Below are 23,670 nucleotides of genomic sequence, written 5' to 3' on the forward strand. Positions count from 1 at the left end.
AGCTGATAGTATTTGTGGTTAATTAGGTTATTATTTCTGGGAATTCAAACAGAAAATAATGCGCAGATGATAGCCAGCCATTCAGAATCATTGTTTGGACATATATTTATTCTCAAATTAACCCTTTTGGTCCTTTCGTTGCCAATCTGGACAAATTCGAAACAATGATGGGTTGAAATGACACTGTTATTAATGAATGTTTTAAGGCAGTTGTTTGAAATTTCTCTATTTGCTGTTTAATGATGTTAACCTGTTTTTAAAAAAAATTGTATTTAGTACTAATATTGCGCAATGTGATTTCAACTAGTAGGTTTATGAATTAACAAAGGTACTTCTGATCTTAAATATACAGGAGTTTTCCTTATGTTAGAAAGAGCCCTGCTTGAATGGCAATGATTATGCTGCATATGTAGTTACCCCAACTAGCAAAATTGTTCTTTCGAAAAATGTGAAATAATGACTTGGTAAGTGACTGCTCATTCATTGATACTGTATTAGTGACATTTGCTCCAACAGAGACATTATTTTAATTAACCCCAGTAAGTCTGTGACAGGAAACTATAGCGATCATAACAAATATTATATGAATTTTATTTCTAATTGTGGGTGAAAGTTCCCACATGCATCACTTCTCTTTGTAGTCTCATGTCATAGCGCATTGCAAGTTCCTGCTTTCTAACGTAGTACAAAATAAAGTCGAGACATGGACAACCCCTGTGTTCTGCAAATATTATCAGCCCCTGTATTTGGCAGTCTAGAGTTCTAACTTAGGGAGCCAGCTGCCTGCACACACACTGTGTCAATATTCAATTATTGTTTTAATGAGCTCATTGTATTTTTATTTGCTTTGGGATAAATGCTCAACTTTATTTTATGCAACATTAGAATTTGCAGTGCACTGTGACCTGTGCCTACAAAGTAGAAATGACGTTTGGATACACTATGCATCAGACACAAAACTAAGCAGTAACATGATGCAGGGGCTAGGGTGCTCGGATTTACGATCACAATGGCCTGACCTCTTGGTTGGTAGGGGACATCAAGCCATGTCAGACTCTGCAAATACTATCAGCCCCCTGTGCTCTGCAAATATCATCAACCCCCGCGCATCTTGTCTTTAAGACAATCCACAGACAGCAGTGTCAATTTGCTAATGCTTCTGTTATCAGACAGGAAAAGCAAAAAATATATCCTCTCCTGCACCATATAACATGTAGACACAGTAGATTAAATATGTATTGGCAGGTCAGGTCATGGTGGTGTTTAAACTCTTTTGGTCTTTCTTTGCACTGGTTTGCAGCAGTTGAATGGAGTCTATTGTTTGACATGAATGCTGATTAAATGTTTACCATTTCAGCAAACCCCAATGTCCTAGGTTGAGTGAGATGCAGGGAATCAATAGTGCTCAGCAATTATTTGCCCATTGATAAACCCTTCATTTTTAAATGAACTACATTTATCTAAGGCTTGACAGTGATTGTAATGTGGTGCCAGTCACTTGGTGCTTGTTTCAGGATTGTGTTCAGTGTAAAGACAAGCTGCTGAATGAAGAGAACATGGGTCAAGTAATGCCTAACCTCCTCTTTATTGGCACTTCATTTTACAGGCACCCGGTCAAATGTAGCCAGTGACAAATAGCTGCTTATCTCCTCTGCCAGGTTCCGTTAACACAAGCCCTAACTGTTTTACCCATTAAAGCTGCACTTTTACTGGATTAAAACTCTATTAACTTGCATTTACTTTAGTTTCCATGGCCAGGAATTAAAAAATAAAGTCAAAAACATTACCTGATCTGGACTTTTGCAGCTGATTTAACGGGCACAATACATTGTCAGTGTATGTCATGTGCACAGCTTAGTAAATCAATGTATTATGGAAAATATGCTTTTAAGCATCTGCAAGCCATATGAGGCATTTTTGATTAGTATTTTTCCCACTGTTCTATTCCTTCTCATTTTAATTGAGCACTGCCAAGTGAAAATAAACATTCGCAACTGTTAACAACTATCTCACCGATTATCTTGGACCAAGTGCTCGAACTTAGTAATAATCTTATTCTGTATTTTTCTGGGATATCCAGCGTTGCAATCAGTCCTGTCTGCAATTAGTGCCTTGAGAAGGACATAAATCATAGAATCAATCATTAGAAGCCCATGGAATCGAGGGAAAAGTACGGACTTGGTTAAGAAATTGGCTGAGCGAAAGGCGACAGAGAGTAGGGATAATGGGTAAGTATTCACATTGGCAGGATGTGACTTGTGGAGTCCCGCAGGGATCTGTCTTGGGGCCTCAATTATTCACAATATTTATTAACGACTTAGATGAAGGCATAGAAAGTCTCATATCTAAGTTTGCCGATGACACAAAGATTGGTGGCATTGTAAGCAGTGTAGATGAAAACATAAAATTACAAAGGGATATTGATAGATTAGATGAATGGGCAAAACGATGGCAAATGGAATTCAATGTAGACAAATGTGAGGTCATCCACTTTGGATCAAAAAAGGATAGAACAGGGTACTTTCTAAATGGTAAAAAGTTAAAAACAGTGGATGTCCAAAGGGACTTAGGGGTTCAGGTACATAGACCATTGAAGTGTCATGAACAGGTGCAGAAAATAATCAAGGCGGCAAATGGAATGCTGGCCTTTATATCTAGAGGACTGGAGTACAAGGGGGCAGAAGTTATGCTGCAGCTATACAAAACCCTGGTTAGACCGCACCTGGAGTACTGTGAGCAGTTCTGGGCACTGCACCTTCGGAAGGACATATTAGCCTTGGAGGGAGTGCAGCGTAGGTTTACTAGAATGATACCCGGACTTCAGGGATTAAGTTACGAGGAGAGATTACACAAATTGGGGTTGTATTCTCTGGAGTTTCGAAGGTTAAGGGGTGATCTGATCGAAGTTTATAAGATATTAAGGGGAACGGATAGGGTGGATAGAGAGAAACTATTTCTGCTGGTTAGGGATTCTAGGAGTAGGGGGCACAGTCTAAAAATTGGAGCCAGACCTTTCAGGAGTGAGATTAGAAAACATTTCGACACACAAAGGATGGTAGAAGTTTGGAACTCTCTTCCGCAAACGACAATTGATGCTAGCTCAATTGCTAAATTTAAATCTGAGATAGATAGCTTTTTGGCAACCAAAGGTATTAAGGGATATGGGCCAAAGGCAGGTATATGGAGCTAGATCACAGATCAGCCATGATCTTATCAAATGGTGGAGCAGGCACGAGGGGCTGAATGGCCTACTCCTGTTCCTATGTTCCTATGATACAGCACAGAAGGAGGCCATTCAGCCCATTGTGCTTGTGCCGGCTTTTTGGAAGAGATATCCAATTAGTTCCACTTTCTTGTTCTTTCACATAGCCCTGCAAATTTTTCCCCTTCAACTATTTATCCAATTCTCTTTTGAAAGTTACAATTGAATCTGCTTCCACCGCCCTTTCAGGCAGTGCATTCCAGATCATAACAACTTGCTGCGTAAATTTTTTTCCCCTCGTATCGCCTCTGGTTCTTTTGATAATTACCTTAAATCTGTGTCCTCTGGTTACCGACCCTTCTGCCACTGGAAACAGTTTCTCCTTACTTTATCAAAACCCTTCATGATTTTGAACATCTCTATCAAATCTCCCCTTCACCTTCTTTGCTCTAAGGAGATCAACCCCAGTCTCTCCATGTAACTGAAGTCTTCTATCCATGGTACCATTCTAGTAAATCTCCTCTGCACCCTCTCCAAGGCCTTGACCTCCTTCCTAAAGTGTGATGCCCTGAATTTGCTACAATACTACAGCTGGGGCCGAATCAGTGTTTTATAAAGGTTTAGCATAACTTCCTTTCTTTTGTACTCTGTGCCGCTATTTATAAAGCCAAGGATCTCGTGTGCCTTTTTAACAGCCTTCTCAACTTGTCCTGCCACCTTCAAAGACTTGTGTACATACACCCCCAAATATACCGATTTTTCTCAGGAGTGCCACTCCCGCTTTTCTACGTGATAATCACCCCGACTCGCCCGCCCCGCCAACTGTTTGACATGGTGCCAATGCCGAGAGCTGACCATCTGTACATGCTCTCTTGAGGTTATACCCAGCTGCTGTGCTGGCTGACTACTCAAAAGAATTTGTTAGCACAACAGTGACACCACTTACTGATCCTCCACCCCAATAGAGATTGTGACCCCAATAGAGATTGTGACCCCAATAATTTGCAAGGGCAGTGAGACTTTCTGATCGACCTCCATATCTCAGCGTTTGAAAAGGTTCCAGTTGAAAAAAAAGTACTCTGAAACAACACGGTCGAATCAACAGCTCTGAGCATTACACCTCTTCTGGGTGGATCATGATTGCACAAAGTGCTGAATATTGAATCATACAAAAATAATTAGCTCCAATATCTCCTTCAGTCCACAATGTTTAGGTCGAAACTCCGCTCTTCCATTATAGACTAAGAATAATGGCCCTCCCACAAAATGTTCTCTAATTTATTACTAATTTACAATTTGTTTCACTGGTCCAATGAAAGAGGGATCACTTGGTAACATAAAAATGTCTCTTCATACAGTCCAATTCTGCGAACTTCATGATCATTGAGAATGAACGATTCTTCTCATTATATGGTCATAACGGAATTTATTTTCCGACCCTGATGATGAGGTGGTGGGACTGGAGTACCATGAGCTATGTGCTCTTGTGTTTGAAATGGCTGTCTTCGCTCAATCCTCCAGAGTTGGCCTCCCTAGTTACTTATGGTGAGCTCTTATCCCAGATTGTGTGCAGCTGTATTTTTTTTCATTCATTCATGGGATGTGGGCGTCGCTGGCGAGGCCGGCATTTATTGCCCATCCCTAAGTGTCCTTGAGAAGGTGGTGGTGAGCCGCCTTCTTGAACCGCTGCAGTCCGTGTGGTGAAGGTTCTCCCACAGTGCTGTTAGGAAGGGAGTTTCAGGATTTTGACCCAGCGACGATGAAGGAACGGCGATATATTTCCAAGTCGGGATGGTGTGTGACTTGGAGGGGAACGTGCAGGTGGTGTTGTTCCCATGTACCTGCTGCTCTTGTCCTTCTAGGTGGTAGAGGTCGCGTGTTTGGGAGGTGCTGTCGAAGAAGCCTTGGCGAGTTGCTGCAGTGCATCCTGTGGATGGTACACACTGCAGCCACAGTGCGCCAGTGGTGAAGGGAGTGAATGTTTAGGGTGATGGATGGGGTGCCAATCAAGCGGGCTGCTTTTTTCCTGGATGGTGTCAAGCTTCTTGAGTGTTGTTGGAGCTGCACTCATCCAGGCAAGTGGAGAGTATTCCATCACACTCCTGACTTGTGCCTTGTAGATGGTGGAAAGGCTTTGGGGAGTCAGGAGGTAAGTCACTCGCTGCAGAATACCCAGCCTCTGACCTGCTCTTGTAGCCACAGTATTTATATGGCTGGTCCAGTTAAGTTTCTGGTCAATGGTGGCCCCCAGGATGTTGATGGTGGGGGATTCGGCGATGGTAGTGCCGTTGAATGTCAAGGGGAGGTGGTTAGACTCTCTCTTGTTGTAGATGGCCATTGCCTGGCACTTTTCTGGTGCGAATATTACTTGCCACTTATGAGCCCAAGCCTGGATGTTGTCCAGGTCTTGCTGCATGCGGGCTCGGACTGCTTCATTATTTGAGGGGTTGCGAATGGAACTGAACACTGTGCAATCATCAGCAAACATCCCCATTTCTGACCTTATGATGGAGGGAAGATCATTGATGAAGCAGCTGAAGATGGTTGGGCTTAGGACACTACCCTGAGGAACTCCTGCAGCAATGCCCTGGGGCTGAGATGATTGGCCACCAACAACCACGACCATCTTCCTTTGTGCTAGGTATGACTCCTATCAGCGTTATCAGACAAAAACTGACACCAAGATAAGATAGAGATATTAGGATGGCTGACTAAAGACTTGGTCAAAGAAGTAGGTTTTTTGGAGGGTCTTGAAGGAGGAGGGAGAGTTGGAAAGGTGGAAAGATTTAGGGTGCGAAATTCAGAGCTTAGGGCCTAGACAGCTGAAGACACGACTGTCAACAGTGGGCGCGACGGAATTGGGGGATACACAAGAGGCCAGAGTTGAAGGAATGCATAGTTTTTGGAAGATCATAGAGCTGGAGGAGGTTATAGAGAAAGGGAGGGTCAAGACCGTGGAGGGATTTGAACATGAGAATTTAAATTTGAGGTGTTGGTGGACCAAGAGCCAATGTACGTCAGTGAGCACAGGGGTGATGGGTGAACGGGACTTGGTGCTATTGTGTAATTTGGTTTGGTCTGGCAAACTCATATCATATTCTATCCAAACACTGCTCCTCCCACAGAAAAAAAATCCTTTTCATGCCACTGTCTCTGACTCCATCCTGTGAAGGGATTCACAAGCTTGTCTATCAACCTAACCAACTGTCCCCTCTGCCAGGAGTATACCTCATGCCCTACCCGGAAGAATAGAATTATTCACCAAAATGGGTGTGAGTGTTTGTTTAGCCACCTGAGATAACATGATGAATTGCCTGGTCATCCAGGCTAATGGGCCTGGGCTGAGAGAATAGATCCTTGTTGTATCAGTTTGAAATGGGTTGTGAGATGAGACATTTCCCAAACTGGCTTGTCTGGCTTTAATACACGTTTTCAATGCCTCCTGTGCCTTTTCTTTTTAAACCCATCTGGTGAATTCACTTTGTTTTAAAACACAATCCATAAACATAATTCAATCCCAAAATCCTTTCCGTGAAGAAAAAAAAATGTAAAATCCCAAAGCGTGACAGATGTTCATTTACTCACCCACAAGCTAGAATGAACTTGGCTGTCACTGTATTCCCTCTTCATACTTCCAAAATCTACTCCTCCGCTTGCTGGACAAAGGACCACATAACAGGAGGGGCAAACCCACCAATAAACAGCTGTTTAAGCACGGGCAGCTGCCACTTTAACATATGCTCCTATTCTGTTTCTATAGGTACAGATGCTACAGATGGGCAACAACCAATCACCGCAAAGCTGTCAGCATCGCCCATCACAAGCTCCTGATAGGCCACCAGTAGTGCTATCCCTATGTTTGACATTGTCTGCAGGGAGACTTGATTCTTACGGCACAGCTCAGTAAGTGACTCCCTGCTCAACCTAAGCATTCTGAAACAGTACTCTTCAACCATTTCCATGTCTGGGCCTGTAGATGCAACGGGTGGCTTGGCGGTGGGTCCAGACAGTACGCCTATGGTGCCATCTGACATCTCTGGCAACCCTCCTCTGCTCCTCCTCCTCCTCGTCCTCCATTAAATCGAATAGCAAGGGAGCATTGCAACCCTTACCCATGCAGTAAACTTTTTGTCTGCACAGAGTGTGTAACTGCTGAAAACTCCCTCCTGATTCCTGACATGGAAGAACCTGTAACCTCAGCTGTAACACAGAATTAATGCATTGCATGTGCGATCTGTGAAGATTAGAATGTTATGGACAGACCCTCCTTAACGAGCAACAATCCTGGAACTAACAAGCTAACAAGGCTACCGGATGGTACAGCCATTTCCTTGCAGATATTTAATGGCTATATCATGCAAAATGACAGACTCCCCAAATTACTGGCCAGTAATGCTAAATTGCCAGCAGAATAAACCTTTACACCAACACCAATTCCTTGGCCCCTGTTTCCATATTAATTTATGCAGCAATGTTTCCTACATTACAACAGTGACTACACTTCGAAAGTATTTCATTGGCTGTAAAACGCTTTGGGACATCCTGAGGTCATGAAAGGCACTATATAAATGCAAGTCTTTCTTTTCTTTCTAACAGATCACCACAATTTTAGATTGAGCTGACGAGTGCTAAAATCAGTCATTAAATATACTTTGCAGTATACATATCTCCTTCGAAACACTTCCATTTTCCTCAGAGAGCATATTATGCAAAACCACTTAGTTATTCAAAGAAGTTAACCCACTCTTGCTAAAGACACTGTCCGTCATTAACATGTCATCAAGACCCACAGGGTATCGAATAGGGTTAAAAATCAGAGATTATAAACTGCTTTCCATGAAAGGTTAATTTGCGTAAAAGTACAAGGCAAAAGCACTGGCGAAACGGAGAGTTCTGGCAACCCCCTGTCCCACATTTATGTAAATATCTGCAGCGTGAGTCACAACTGCAAAATAGTACGAGCTACATCTAAATAATTTATATCTAGTTGCAGTCCAGCCGCATCCATTGAGCTGACAGCTGTTAAACAGAGGTTTGAGGTAAAGGAAAAGGAATACTGTGGTAGTTAAAGAATATAATAATAGGATGTTTTTTTGAAACATAAATAAGACATTTTGAAAGAAATGTTATCTCTTATTTGGAAAACATCACACAATGCCAGTAATTCATTCATTAATATATTCTAAATGTTGAGTATCAAACATCCAGAAAGCACACTGATATTACAAAAGAAAACCAAGCTGAAACATAAATTTTAACGACCTTCTGTTTGTGAAAGCCTAACTTAGTGACATAGAAAATATAATATATAAAAAAAGATTAAATTTTGATGACTCAGTCGAGAGTTCACAAGTGAATGGGACCTTTTAAGCATGATTTCCATGGTAGTCGCAATCAATACATAAAGGGCTCGATTTTAAAAGGGCGGCGGGATGGCAGTGGGGAGGGTCAATGGGTGCGCCCCAAACCCGAATAATAAAAACTTGCCATTCCCCACGCGATCGCGACTTAATTGGTGCCTCTTATCCTTGTTACCGGGTTTGCCGTCCGAAAGCTGAGCAGTTTGTGGACTGCGCACCTGCATGGCAGGCTGTCAGCTGAAGCGTCTGGATTTAAAGGGCCATTGCTCCAATGGATTTTGCTGGAGCAAAGACCAAGAAGACCCAATGGAGCAGCACAGGGGCAAGGCTGCTCCAAGATTCAGCGATGCCTCACTCCAGCTGCTACTGGCCAGGGTGAAGGGGAGGAGGGAAATATTTAACCCGGCCGACAGGAGGAAGCGCCCTGCCTCTGCCACCAAGAAGGCCTGGTTTGAGGTGGCAGAGGAGGTCACCAGCAGGAGCAACATCTCCCGCACCTGGGTCCAGTGCAGGAAGCGTTTCAATGACCTAACTAGGTCAGCAAAAGTGAGTACACTTACTGATTCTCCTGGATTCCGTGGTGCACATCACCCCTCCCCCCACCCCCCCATCATTCTGCACTGCAAAACATCACATCACTCCTCACACCCACTTAAGGCTCATGCTCAACTTACCTTCACTTCCTGAGCATGTCCTCACCTCCCCATTTGTGCCCCCATCACCCCAATCCTGATCCAATGTGATGACTCTGTCTCATACTCACCCTCTGATGCACCCCTTTCACAGTCAGCCTCACCCAAAGCAATGCATTCATCGGTTGACCACCTCACCATCACTCACTCACACGACTGTACTTTCTCCCCTTGTAGAAGAGAGCGCAAAATGGGGGCCACAACAAATAGTGATCCTCACAGACGCGGAGGAGGAGGCCCTGCAAAGCGCTGCACCCTCCAGTGCCTGTCTGTCGGGGACACCAAGACTGGCACCCCACATGTCTGGTGACACAACTTTAACATTCATCAAGCACAACATGAATTGATGTTAACAATGATTGGCATGTTGAACACCTCAGTGTGCTCATTGCAACATGAAACATCTGTGATGATGCTTAATATTGCCTTCTGTTCTCTTACAGGTCCTTCAATGACAGCAGTGATGGAAGAGGATGATTCCTCAGAGAAGCTCCCGGCCTCTGAGGGTGCACCGTCACATCTTAGTGAGCCATCCACCAGCGCAGATACTCACGTCTCAGTGGGTCCTAGTTGTCAGTTAGTTCGGTTGGCACCTGATGAGTCACCACACACAAATGAGCACGAGCAGACACTGGTGGCAGGGGCAGCTATGGAGAGTCCGTGTCGGTGGGCACACTCCTCTCCAGATTCTGCTCGGCCGGACGCAGATGCTGACCCCGGGGGCCATTCTTTAAAAGGAGAATGATCGAGGGACAGCAGCATATTTGCGAGGTGCTGGAACAGGTGCCACGCGCATTCTCCACAATAGCGCAGAGGATGGAGGAGTCCAACCCCTGCATTAGTAGAATGGTGGCACAGGTACGGGAGGGAATCTCTGAGATGGTGTCACAGGGACATGAGCAACTGTCTGAGATAGTATCGCATGTAACTGCCGAAATGTCTGAGATAGCGTTGCAGGTAATTGGAAATGTCTGAGATGGTGTCGCAGGTAAGTGCGGGAATGTCTTCGATGGAGAGAAGGCTAGCCTCCATTCAGCTTCAAGCACGGCTCACAAATGAGGACATGCAGGCCCTGACAATGGACGTTCGGACTTAAACAGGCAGACAGAAACTTTACAACAGGGCTTCCAAGGCATCATACATGTCCGCCAAACTGTTCTCCAGCAGGGTGGTAGGAGTGATGTGGGCCTGGTCTAGGAGAGATATGATGGTGAAAGGGGAAGTGGAAGTGCGGACGCCACTCAAAGCACTCCAACGTCTCACCCGTTGTCCCCCTCTCAACCAGTATCCACAATGCTGCCTCCTCTCCCGATGGCCGAGTCTGCCCCTGCACAGTTGCAGGTGCAGCATCTTTGGAGGGGCCCTCACGGGCTCCAAAACCTAGAGGGCATAGGCCAAAAGCATCTAAGCAGTCTGGCCATGGACATGAGCAACCTGCCACTATCTCTGCTGCAGCCACAAGGGATGCATCACATAGAAGCAGTAGGAAGAGAAAGGCGAAGGATTTGTGATCATGAAGGGTATGCACAAGGGTGTCCGTCATGTTTTTCATTTATATTTGTTTTTTGTTAGTCACATTAAATGTTATTATTCTCACCACTACTGCCAGGTCTTGCCCATTCTTGACTGGCTTTTGTGATAGCGCCCTTTCATGAGCTTCATCATGAATGACGACACTTGATGCTACTTTACAATGGGTGTATGTGTAGTTGCAGGACTGTTTTGTGCAGGGTGGCGGGGGACGCTGGTATTGGCGCTGGTCTTTCCAGGTGGTGTGAGGACTGGACTCTTCTCACTTTCTGGTCTTATGAGAACCGTTCACATATGAGTGACTCACGTGCAGAGAGGTGAGCCATTGCTCTGACCATGGTTCGTCCTCCTCCTCCTATTCCTCCTCAATGTGGATGGCAGATGTGGAGGTGGATGAGGGCATGATAACTCATCAACCGGTACCCCTCTCTGTTGTACAGGACACAACACACGACTATAATGCGATCCACTCTCGCTGGTGCGTATTGAAGGATCGAGTCACCGAAATCACACCTTCTGCAATCCTATCACATGTTCAATTATAGACCTGGTGGCGATGTGGCTGTCATTGTATCGCCGCTGTTGCTTGCTGATGAGGTTCCTCAGAGGAGTCATGAGCCACGTGTGCAGGGGGTATCCCTTATCCCCAAGGATTCCCTCAGAATGGACGAATCGTAGCAGCTGCCAGGGAATCTGGCGCACACGTGAAGAAATCTTTTGTGATGGTCACAAACGAGCTGAGCGTTGATGGAGTGATCTCCCTTTCTGTTGATGAACAGTCCTGGCTCATGTGGAGGTAATCGGATTGCTATATGCGTGCAACCGATTGCACCCTGTATGTGTGGGAAGCCAGCCACAGAGTGGAATCCCACTGCCCTCTCAGTCTGGCTGAGGTCGTCCATGGGGAAGTTGACGTACTGCGAGGCCCTGTGAAACAAGCCGTCAGTGACCTGCCTTATGCACTTGTGTGCAGGCGACTGAGAGACCCTGGCGATGTCACCGGTGGCACCCTGGAATGACCCGGAGGTGAAGAAGTTGAGGGCAGTGGTCACTTTAACCGCGACGGGTAATGAGATGTCGCCAGGCCCAGCCGCGAGTAGCTCGGCGTGAAGGAGGCTGCCGATATCTGCGACCACTTGGCGACTCTCTCTCAGCCTCCGTAAGCTCTGCTTCTCAGAGAGGTCTAGGAAGTTGAGCCTCGGTCTATAGGCCCTCTGGTGAGAGTAGTGCCTCCTGTGATGTCACTCCCTCTGTTGAAGCCCTCTGTGCTCTTGTGCAGTTGCCTGTGGCGCAGCACTGTTTGTGGAGCTCCAAGAGGCAGAAGTGCACGCTGTGCCTGGCAAGGATGGTGATGTTGCTCATCCACGGATGTAGTGGTGAATGCAGCCATCGTGCCCCCCTTCCTGATGGTGTCAGTTTGAGGGGGTCTGAAAAGTTGGTAAATATGTGTAAACAGAACAATTCTGAGTGAAAACCAAGAATTTTCAGTCTAAACACAAAAATCTCTCAGCCAAAAGTTTGTCAGAGATAACTGAGTGCCCTGCTGCAATAACTCACCTTTTATCCCCATCTGTCAAACAGGGATTTAAATGTCCGAATGGTTGCCGGCTGAAACATGACACTTTCCCCACAGCACGGGAAACACGCTGAGGCAGCATTGAAATTGCTTGCCTTCACTATTAATTAGATTTATGTACATTTTAAGTACTTTAAGTACTTGAATTCCTTGTTTAAATCTCGTCCCGCTGGCTTTTATTGCCGGCGGGACTTCCGGGTTTGGAAACAGCGCGCGCACCCAGATGACTCCGGGTCGTGCGCGTTCTTAGGCGTGTTGGAGCCAGGATTTCTGCCCGCTCCTGGAAATCGCGATTTTCTTTGCCCCCTTGCCCCCATTGCACCTGCAGTTCCGTTTTAAAATCGAATCCAAGCTGTTTTTATTTAGCAAACAGCTTTACAATATGCTTAATGCAGGAGTAAATTTGAGACTGACTTACTGGTACTTCAGTACTTGAAATACCATACTTGTGGGGAAGTCCAAAACTAGGGGCCATAAATATAAGATAGTCACTAATAAAACCAATAAGGTATTCAGGGGAAACTTCTTTACTGAAGAGAGTGATGAGAATGTGGAATTCGCTACCACATGGAGTGGTTGAGGTGAATAACATAGATGCATTTGAGGGGAAGCTAGATAAACACGTGAGGGAGAAAGGAATAGAAGGCTAAGTCGATACGGTGAGATGAAATAAATAGAGTGGGAGAAGGCTCGAATGGAGTGTATGCACTGGTATAGGCCTGTTGGGCCAAATGGCCTGTTTCTGTGCTGTAAAATGCTATGTAATTCTATGTAGCTTCACATCTTAGACCCTTAATCGGGATGCTAAAAGGATGCCATAATCCCTATAGCAGCTTCTGACATAGCCAACCAAAGCTTTACAGCTGGTTTAATATAGAAAGTAAACACACATAGGGCCATGGTAATGACATAGTTGTATTCTCTGAGAACAACAGTGGTCTGATGGTAAAATTTATTTAACTTACTTATTATGGAACAGTTAATCCTTCATCGTAATGCAGTATTTGAATACAAACAATTAGACAAACCAGAATCAGACCAGATAATGAAAAGCCTACAGTTTATGCACTAGCATTTCCCTCCCACACATTTAGAATGCAGATAATAAACTAAAGTCAATGCCTTTACTATAAGCAGGCTTGTTAAGAGGTAAATCTGTACCATCAATAATATGGCAGAGAACGCTGTGCTTCTGACATAAATATTTATCATTCAGAGCAAGAGCAAATGACCTTTAAAACTTAGGGCATTCATCCTGCACATGCACAGCCTGTCAGGTGTGTTCATCGGCCTGTGACCAATCATTGACCAGTCCATGAAAAAGTCACTTTACCTGAATCACATGAAATACTGCGCTTTAGTCATCCCGCTACCCATCTAATGAAACCTCACTCTGTCACAGCTCTCTCCAATTGATGCTGGTGGACAGTCCAACTTTTCACCATGGCAGATGATATTCAGAACCTTGTTCAATGACTTACCTCCTGCAGTTTTACAATTTCATGCTTAATCTCAATGAGTTCAATGTTTCAACTTCCTCTTACCTGGATACATTGGTTCTATAATAATGAGGGAGAGCGGGATTTATCCCTGAAAAAACCTCAGCTCGCTACACGTTTGCTAAAGACTCTAAGCACATCCTTCCAGCTTAGTTCAGTGGAAATGAGGCTTGCTTGATATGTCTAAGCAGAAATAACCAGTGCAAAAGAGGATCAAACAGTTCTAATGTGACATGCAGATGTCAAGCTTATCATTTCATTCAATTTCTTTCAAACCAGATGTAATATTACATTAATAGAACAAAAGTACCGCACTGCTCTCTGATTTAGTTTGTAACATCTCACAGGAAGCTGGATATATTATACTGTCATATAAAAGAAGTAAAACTTGAACTGTGCCAAAGGACTTGAAAACATTTACTCATGTGTGGTTGCCAGCTGTGGGGTCTTCTATGACTATTATAGGATCCTAAAATTCTACTTGCTAGGATTCTGTAACATCTTAACCTTTACCTTTATAAACCATTGTTAAACCAGCTTTTAATGGCAGAGACTATGTAATATGATTGTGGTATAGTGTAGGCACCATGGTCGAGTTCACTGGCACTTAACATTTACATATGTAAATTCTTGTATATATATATATATAAAATGATATCTTTACATGGCTGTTTATGCAGTTTTGGATGCACATTGATCGTGACAGTGTCACTGGGGAATCGAGTCAGCAATCTGAGTTCCAAACACACTCAAGCCACCAGCTTTCAGACCTTCAGAAGGCATTTTCATACCACTTGGGCCTCTCACTGGAGTACAACTTCAATATGCACATACATACAAGCCCACACACAGAGTTCCTTTGTCATTGGGTAGAAGCTCATGTTTGCTGACTGCAGATTGTACTCCACGGATACTGGTGCCTAGATTTTGATGACTTATGTTACCACTGTTGCATCTTTGTTTCTTATAATAATACATATGCACTTTACACTGGTCGTATGCAATATTTGGTCCAATCCAAGCTAATACATGCAACAGGTGTTGATGGAATGCTGACACTTGTTTCCATATTTCTCATATCCCTGATGTACATCAGTATTCCACCTAAATATTTGATTAAGTAAAGAATCTCTATATAGATACGATCAATATCTCGTCATTTCTCTTATCTGCTTCACTTCCAGTGTGGATGATGAATGGGTAGTGAAAAGGCTTTCTGGATTAGGACTTTAATCCTTTCTGTTTATTTGGAAATTTACTATATAATTTGTCACTGATGAGATTTTTGCCACATGGAAGTAAGGGGTATCAGTGCTGTGCAATGGAGTTTCCCCCCCTCAGTGTCAGCATCAAGTGCTCTAAGATCATGTATAGCAAGACTAGGCGTAGAGTGAAGCTCCCTCCATGCTATTTCAAACACTTGCTTTAACCCCAGCCTCAGAAAGGGACCTTCTACTGCCTTTGGATTACATTTCTGTTTCCTCCACCAGCCAATCTGTGAGTGAGATTTCCAATTTTGTGACAATTTGTACTTAGGTTCCACATGCCCTTGCTCACAGGGAACTGGGTTGAGTTCGCTCAAACTCATTTCAAGTACAGATGGCTGAGTGAGCAGACTTTAATTCCATTATTCTGGGCTAGAGTCGAACATAGGTCCCAGACTTGACCAATGTGCCAGTCTGTCTCCCAAGTAAATATTCATCCTAATGGATAGTTTGTCTGCGAGAAAGACTGAACTAAATCTGCACATATGTCACTGTTAATGGTGCAGGATCTGTGATGGACTGAGTCATTGATTGATGCGGGCAGGTCACCATGACTGATAATTCTATTTCTTTCCCTTTCAGAGAAGTCTGAAAATTTAGTTTGGTGCTGCCGATTATCGAAGTGTCTCAATCAGCTGTCTTAATGATGTGCACCGTAACACTACTGTGATGATTTGAATCTGGAATAGCCTCTGGAATACATTGCCAGCTGGTGTGGTGGGTGCTGACTCTCTGTATGTCTTCAAGAGGGAGTTGGACCGATTCTTGACTGGGGCAGAGATCGCATCATATAGAAGATAAGCATCTTTATAGATAACGCTTGGTCCTTGTGATCTTCAGGACTGGTTTCAATCACCTGAGGGGGTTGGAGAGATTTTATCCAGAGTATTTTTTCCCTCATTGGCCCTGGGTTTTTTCTCTGGTATTTTGCCTCTCCGAGGAGATTACATGACTGTGGGGGAGAGGAAAGGGGGTGAGGGTGGGGGAGGAGGGAGGAAGTGTTTAGTCATGATGCCCCGGCCAGTCTTGATGGACCAGCTGATCTATTCCTGCCGGTCAATTTCGTATGTTTGTATGTTCGTAAATGTGGAACTTCCCTTCCTGATTCCTAAAGGGCCTTTCATGCTTATTGGCTCTTCTACAAAATTACTCATGACCATATTCTCACCCAACATCCACCTTTATGGACAGTTACCATGCTCCTCAACTGTGATTGAAATGCTCATTGGATAAGTGTTGGATAACAGCATCCAGACAAAGTGTTTAGGTTCCATATCTCTCAATCTCTGAACCAGCCAATCAACACACAAAAATAAGGGACCAATTTTCTGCGTAGCTGCCCGCTAAAGACCATCCGCAACAGGGGGGAAAGTCGCCCAACCAGAAAATGAAAGTCACCAACTTGTGTCCATGCAGGTATTTCCTCTATTGGCACTGGTGCACTTCAAGCTACAATGTAAATAGAGCAGATTCCAAAGTGCAATCAGAACTGGTTCATCCTTGATTGTCCACCTTCATGGAGAGGACAACCTGGTAGATAGTGGAAATTGGCAGATAATCGAGGTCCTGCTAGAACGAGGAGCACACTGTTCAGCTACACAGGGGAGCTGAGGAACTGTCTGAAGGATTTGAAGATGAGCCAGTTCTGATTGCAGTTTGGCTGACAAAAAAATTGACAGGAGATAGCCCATAAGAACAGTGTGTAAAACGGATCATGGATTGGAGGGAAGTGGTAACAAATGGGAGAGATCGCTGGAGGAAAAGGATGAAACCCTACCAGGATCAGCAAAAGAAAAGCAAATGGTCAGCTATTCAGAGAGAATGGAGGAGCCCCTTTATAAATGTCTTTTCCCCACATCCTGTTTCTTTTCAAATCTTTTGCTGACTCTTGAGCTGAGCACTCCTGCTCCTCCTGGCCCCACCAAAATATATGGGCTCCTCTTCAGCTGGACTGCCAGCTGATACTGGGATGGAGTGTGCATGCTGCACGTTCCGCCCAGTTGGGTCCTAAAATGGCATCAGGGCCCTATCGACGTTGTAGAATCGCGATTTAAATACCTAAATTAGATGTGCATTTTAGCGGTCGCAAAATAGCGATTGCTAAAGTGGGGAATTGAATGGTACTTTCAGGGCACTACCGCCCCGTATCCACCAAGTGGGAGGCCTCAAAATTTCCTTCTTTGTTGATGAGGAGGAGGAATTGAAACCGCTGTGATGCCTAGCAACATCTGCATGATCTGCATAGTTGAGGAAGCAACAGTTTTATATCTATAAATTATATAGATTTATATATTTCTAATAGTATGTATATTTGTATATACATATATTGACTTTGTTACTTTCTAGGTGATGACTATGATGACACTCCTGCAGATAATCACTTGATAAACTTGCTTTGGTGTCATCACAATTAATTTCCCATTGAGGGTATCGTTATGGATCAACTGGAAATAGCGTCCTTGCCATCAGTGGCTGTCATAACACACATCGCCATCAAAAGATGGGAATGTAAACAGAATAAAACTGTTTACCAATCACTGTGTGTGGTGAGTGTGTGTGTTACCAATCACTGTGTGTGGTGAGTGTGTGTGTTACCAATCACTGTGTGTGGTGAGTGTGTGTGTTACCAATCACTGTGTATGGTGAGTGTGTGTTACCAATCACTGTGTGTGGTGAGTGTGTGTGTTACCAATCACTGTGTGTGGTGAGTGTGTGTGTTACCAATCACTGTGTGTGGTGAGTGTGTGTGTTACCAATCACTGTGTGTGGTGAGTGTGTGTGTTACCAATCACTGTGTGTGGTGAGTGTGTGTTACCAATCACTGTGTGTGGTGAGTGTGTGTGTTACCAATCACTGTGTGTGGTGAGTGTGTGTGTTACCAATCACTGTGTGTGGTGAGTGTGTGTGTTACCAATCACTGTGTGTGGTGAGTGTGTGTGTTACCAATCACTGTGTGTGGTGAGTGTGTGTGTTACCAATCACTGTGTGTGGTGAGTGTGTGTGTTACCAATCACTGTGTGTGGTGAGTGTGTGTGTTACCAATCACTGTGTGTGGTGAGTGTGTGTGTTACCAATCACTGTGTGTGGTGAGTGTGTGTGTTACCAATCACTGTGTGTGGTGAGTGTGTGTTACCAATCACTGTGTGTGGTGAGTGTGTGTGTTACCAATCACTGTGTATGGTGAGTGTGTGTGTTACCAATCACTGTGTGTGGTGAGTGTGTGTGTTACCAATCACTGTGTATGGTGAGTGTGTGTTACCAATCACTGTGTATGGTGAGTGTGTGTTACCAATCACTGTGTGTGGTGAGTGTGTGTGTTACCAATCACTGTGTATGGTGAGTGTGTGTTACCAATCACTGTGTGTGGTGAGTGTGTGTTACCAATCACTGTGTGTGGTGAGTGTGTGTTACCAATCACTGTGTGTGGTGAGTGTGTGTTACCAATCACTGTGTGTGGTGAGTGTGTGTTACCAATCACTGTGTATGGTGAGTGTGTGTTACCAATCACTGTGTATGGTGAGTGTGTGTTACCAAACACTGTGTATGGTGAGTGTGTGTTACCAATCACTGTGTATGGTGAGTGTGTGTTACCAATCACTGTGTATGGTGAGTGTGTGTTACCAATCACTGTGTATGGTGAGTGTGTGTTACCAATCACTGTGTGTGGTGAGTGTGTGTGTTACCAATCACTGTGTGTGGTGAGTGTGTGTGTTACCAATCACTGTGTGTGGTGAGTGTGTGTGTTACCAATCACTGTGTGTGGTGAGTGTGTGTTACCAATCACTGTGTGTGGTGAGTGTGTGTGTTACCAATCACTGTGTGTGGTGAGTGTGTGTGTTACCAATCACTGTGTATGGTGAGTGTGTGTTACCAATCACTGTGTGTGGTGAGTGTGTGTTACCAATCACTGTGTATGGTGAGTGTGTGTTACCAATCACTGTGTATGGTGAGTGTGTGTTACCAATCACTGTGTGTGGTGAGTGTGTGTGTTACCAATCACTGTGTGTGGTGAGTGTGTGTGTTACCAATCACTGTGTATGGTGAGTGTGTGTTACCAATCACTGTGTGTGGTGAGTGTGTGTGTTACCAATCACTGTGTGTGGTGAGTGTGTGTTACCAATCACTGTGTGTGGTGAGTGTGTGTGTCACCAATCACTGTGTGTGGTGAGTGTGTGTGTCACCAATCACTGTGTGTGGTGAGTGTGTGTTACCAATCACTGTGTGTGGTGAGTGTGTGTTACCAATCACTGTGTGTGGTGAGTGTGTGTGTTACCAATCACTGTGTGTGGTGAGTGTGTGTGTTACCAATCACTGTGTGTGGTGAGTGTGTGTGTCACCAATCACTGTGTGTGGTGAGTGTGTGTTACCAATCACTGTGTGTGGTGAGTGTGTGTGTTACCAATCACTGTGTGTGGTGAGTGTGTGTGTTACCAATCACTGTGTATGGTGAGTGTGTGTGTTACCAATCACTGTGTGTGGTGAGTGTGTGTGTCACCAATCACTGTGTGTGGTGAGTGTGTGTGTCACCAATCACTGTGTGTGGTGAGTGTGTGTTACCAATCACTGTGTGTGGTGAGTGTGTGTTACCAATCACTGTGTGTGGTGAGTGTGTGTGTTATCAATCACTGTGTGTGGTGAGTGTGTGTGTTACCAATCACTGTGTATGGTGAGTGTGTGTGTTACCAATCACTGTGTGTGGTGAGTGTGTGTGTTACCAATCACTGTGTGTGGTGAGTGTGTGTTACCAATCACTGTGTGTGGTGAGTGTGTGTGTCACCAATCACTGTGTATGGTGAGTGTGTGTGTTACCAATCACTGTATGTGGTGAGTGTATGTTACCAATCACTGTGTGTGGTGAGTGTGTGTGTTACCAATCACTGTGTGTGGTGAGTGTGTGTTATCAATCACTGTGTGTGGTGAGTGTGTGTTACCAATCACTGTGTGTGGTGAGTGTGTGTTACCAAACACTGTGTATGGTGAGTGTGTGTTACCAATCACTGTGTGTGGTGAGTGTGTGTGTTACCAATCACTGTGTGTGGTGAGTGTGTGTGTCACCAATCACTGTGTGTGGTGAGTGTGTGTTACCAATCACTGTGTGTGGTGAGTGTGTGTGTTACCAATCACTGTGTATGGTGAGTGTGTGTTACCAATCACTGTGTGTGGTGAGTGTGTGTGTTACCAATCACTGTATGTGGTGAGTGTATGTTACCAATCACTGTGTATGGTGAGTGTGTATGTTACCAAACACTGTGTATGGTGAGTGTGTGTTACCAATCACTGTGTGTGGTGAGTGTGTGTGTTACCAATCACTGTGTGTGGTGAGTGTGTGTGTTACCAATCACTGTGTATGGTGAGTGTGTGTTACCAATCACTGTGTGTGGTGAGTGTGTGTGTCACCAATCACTGTGTATGGTGAGTGTGTGTGTTACCAATCACTGTGTATGGTGAGTGTGTGTTACCAATCACTGTGTATGGTGAGTGTGTGTGTTACCAATCACTGTGTATGGTGAGTGTGTGTTACCAATCACTGTGTATGGTGAGTGTGTGTGTTACCAATCACTGTGTATGGTGAGTGTGTGTTACCAATCACTGTGTATGGTGAGTGTGTGTTACCAATCACTGTGTGTGGTGAGTGTGTGTTACCAATCACTGTGTGTGGTGAGTGTGTGTTACCAATCACTGTGTGTGGTGAGTGTGTGTGTTACCAATCACTGTGTATGGTGAGTGTGTGTTACCAATCACTGTGTATGGTGAGTGTGTGTGTTACCAATCACTGTGTATGGTGAGTGTGTGTTACCAATCTCTGTGTATGGTGAGTGTGTGTGTTACCAATCACTGTGTATGGTGAGTGTGTGTTACCAATCACTGTGTATGGTGAGTGTGTGTTACCAATCACTGTGTATGGTGAGTGTGTGTTACCAATCACTGTGTGTGGTGAGTGTGTGTGTTACCAATCACTGTGTGTGGTGAGTGTGTGTTACCAATCACTGTGTGTGGTGAGTGTGTGTTACCAATCACTGTGTATGGTGAGTGTGTGTTACCAATCACTGTGTATGGTGAGTGTGTGTTACCAATCACTGTGTATGGTGAGTGTGTGTTACCAATCACTGTGTATGGTGAGTGTGTGTTACCAATCACTGTGTGTGGTGAGTGTGTGTGTTACCAATCACTGTGTATGGTGAGTGTGTGTTACCAATCACTGTGTATGGTGAGTGTGTGTTACCAATCACTGTGTGTGGTGAGTGTGTGTGTTACCAATCACTGTGTGTGGTGAGTGTGTGTGTCACCAATCACTGTGTGTGGTGAGTGTGTGTGTCACCAATCACTGTGTGTGGTGAGTGTGTGTGTTACCAATCACTGTGTGTGGTGAGTGTGTGTGTTACCAATCACTGTGTATGGTGAGTGTGTGTTACCAATCACTGTGTGTGGTGAGTGTGTGTGTCACCAATCACTGTGTATGGTGAGTGTGTGTTACCAATCACTGTGTGTGGTGAGTGTGTGTGTCACCAATCACTGTGTATGGTGAGTGTGTGTTACCAATCACTGTGTATGGTGAGTGTGTGTTACCAATCACTGTGTGTGGTGAGTGTGTGTTACCAATCACTGTGTGTGGTGAGTGTGTGTGTCACCAATCACTGTGCATGGATGAGGGTGTGTGTTGCGTGGTGAATTTTCACTTTTACACTCGGGTGGAAAATAGGCGTTAGTAGTTCAGTCCCATGTTTTACACACTACTCGATCTTCATTTCCGTGAGTTCAATGGGAATGAAAATGAGATGGGCTGCAAAATGGGCAGCCAATTCACTACCCTGTGTGTGCATGTCCGTGTGTTTTTACACATAAAAAGTACATGCCAGTGATTTCTCTCTTTGAGGTACAAATGATGGTTATAACTGACTTGGGTTCATTCTTATAACATCATCTTAACCACTCAGTAAGATTGCTGCCTGTTAACAACTTACAGGTACCTACTATTCTCTGTACACCAAAGATGTGTTTAGGAATCATTGGGAAAAAGTGGCTGACACATTTATATTTTCACTAATAAATGTGCATAGGTTCTATTGTATCTCAATGGAGGGTCCAGGATCAGTTCTCATTCCTATTGAAAAATAATGAGAGCTTTAAATTCCCGCTCCTCAATCATTTGTTAGATTATCCCATGTTTTCTTCGTAACAGTTACACCAAGCAGATTCTATAGATTACTGTCAATATGGGCCCGTGTTGTCCTAATACTTTGTATCTTCTCCCTACGTCTAAGATTGACAGTGCAGCTGCCTCCGTAACTGCCCATGAAGTTTTAATCTGAGAGACAACTTGCCTACTTGCTTTAGTTCAGGGAGTGCAGCTACCCGGCTGAGCGCAATAACATTAGGTTGAAAGATAAAAGGACAAGACACTTACCTAGGCTGAAGAGCACAAGGAACTTGAGGCACACAAACTCTCGCTGGTCAAGCTGTAACGAGCGAAGTTTCACTACAAGCTCCTGCGCGTGACTCATGAGATTATTGAGAGTGCTCCCGGCCTGTGAGGCGATCACCGAGAAATCCACCTGGAAAAAACAAAACAAATTGTCTTTAAAATTTATAATTTATTTGGGCAATTTTATTCCGAGGAATAATTTTTTTTTCTCTACTTCAACTTCAGATGTGACCACATTGAAAATAGTAAACAATTTTACAACACCAAGTTATAGTCCAGCAATTTTATTTTAAATTCACAAGCTTTCGGAGGCTTCCTCCTTCCTCAGGTGAACGTTGTTGGAAATTAAATTCACCTGAGGAAGGAGGAAGCCTCCGAAAGCTTGTGAATTTAAAATAAAATTGCTGGACTATAACTTGGTGTTGTAAAATTGTTTACAATTGTAAACCCCAGTCCATCACCGGCATCTCCACAACATTGAAAATAAAATGCGGTTTAACCTCTAAGCTAGGAGATAAGTGCTTACTCGTGAGTTTTGTGGTTTAACAATAGAGAACAGATTAATAAAGGATACAAACCAAAGCCATTCCATATAGTGCGATGGTTTCCCACAACCTTTATTTAATCCTAGCAATCAGACGGCGAGTATGTAGTACATGTTAAAGGAGAACTTCATTAGGAAATAGTGTTCTCTAAGAAGAATTCTGAATTACCTTTTTCTTATTTATTCAGAATTTAGACCTTTGATCTTAATTGTGAAGCATTTTGCAGTATTCAGGTACATGACGTCTCAAAGCCCACAATGAGATGCCATCATATGGGATCTGTCCATGGGGCTCTTTAACTCCCTGAGCTGTGCTGTGGGTCCTTGTAGACCTGTCCGCCTGCCAGCAGCTCTTTCAGGTGCACTTAATATTTGCAGCAGTTGCAGATTTGTCTGTGAGGCAAGTCCATATCTGCCACTCACTCTGAGCCGACTATATTAAATTTTTATATTTATTGACAATTCATTACCATAATTGACTGCAGTATGTTCAGTGGTGAATGGAACATTGCTGCCTCTTAAGCAAGCGAGCCAGTCCCTGGAGCAGGATTTGCAATTAAAAACAAGGCAGACTGGAAT

The 23,670-nt window shown here is 44.1% G+C and overlaps 1 protein-coding gene across 2 annotated transcripts in view; it reads right to left on the reverse strand.

Annotated features, from left to right (window-relative positions):
• The window catches only part of nr5a2 (nuclear receptor subfamily 5, group A, member 2), a 180,619-nt gene that overhangs the window by 39,403 nt on the left and 117,546 nt on the right, over nucleotides 1–23,670 (reverse strand). For both annotated transcript variants that reach the window (XM_067990618.1, XM_067990619.1), the window contains exon 7: nucleotides 22,530–22,677. In XM_067990618.1, coding sequence (XP_067846719.1) covers nucleotides 22,530–22,677 — 148 coding nt within the window. The remainder of the gene's footprint in view (nucleotides 1–22,529; nucleotides 22,678–23,670) is intronic.

The sequence above is a fragment of the Heptranchias perlo genome, chromosome 9 (genome assembly GCF_035084215.1).
Source record: "Heptranchias perlo isolate sHepPer1 chromosome 9, sHepPer1.hap1, whole genome shotgun sequence".
In the NCBI taxonomy this organism is placed as follows: Eukaryota; Metazoa; Chordata; class Chondrichthyes; order Hexanchiformes; family Hexanchidae; genus Heptranchias; species Heptranchias perlo.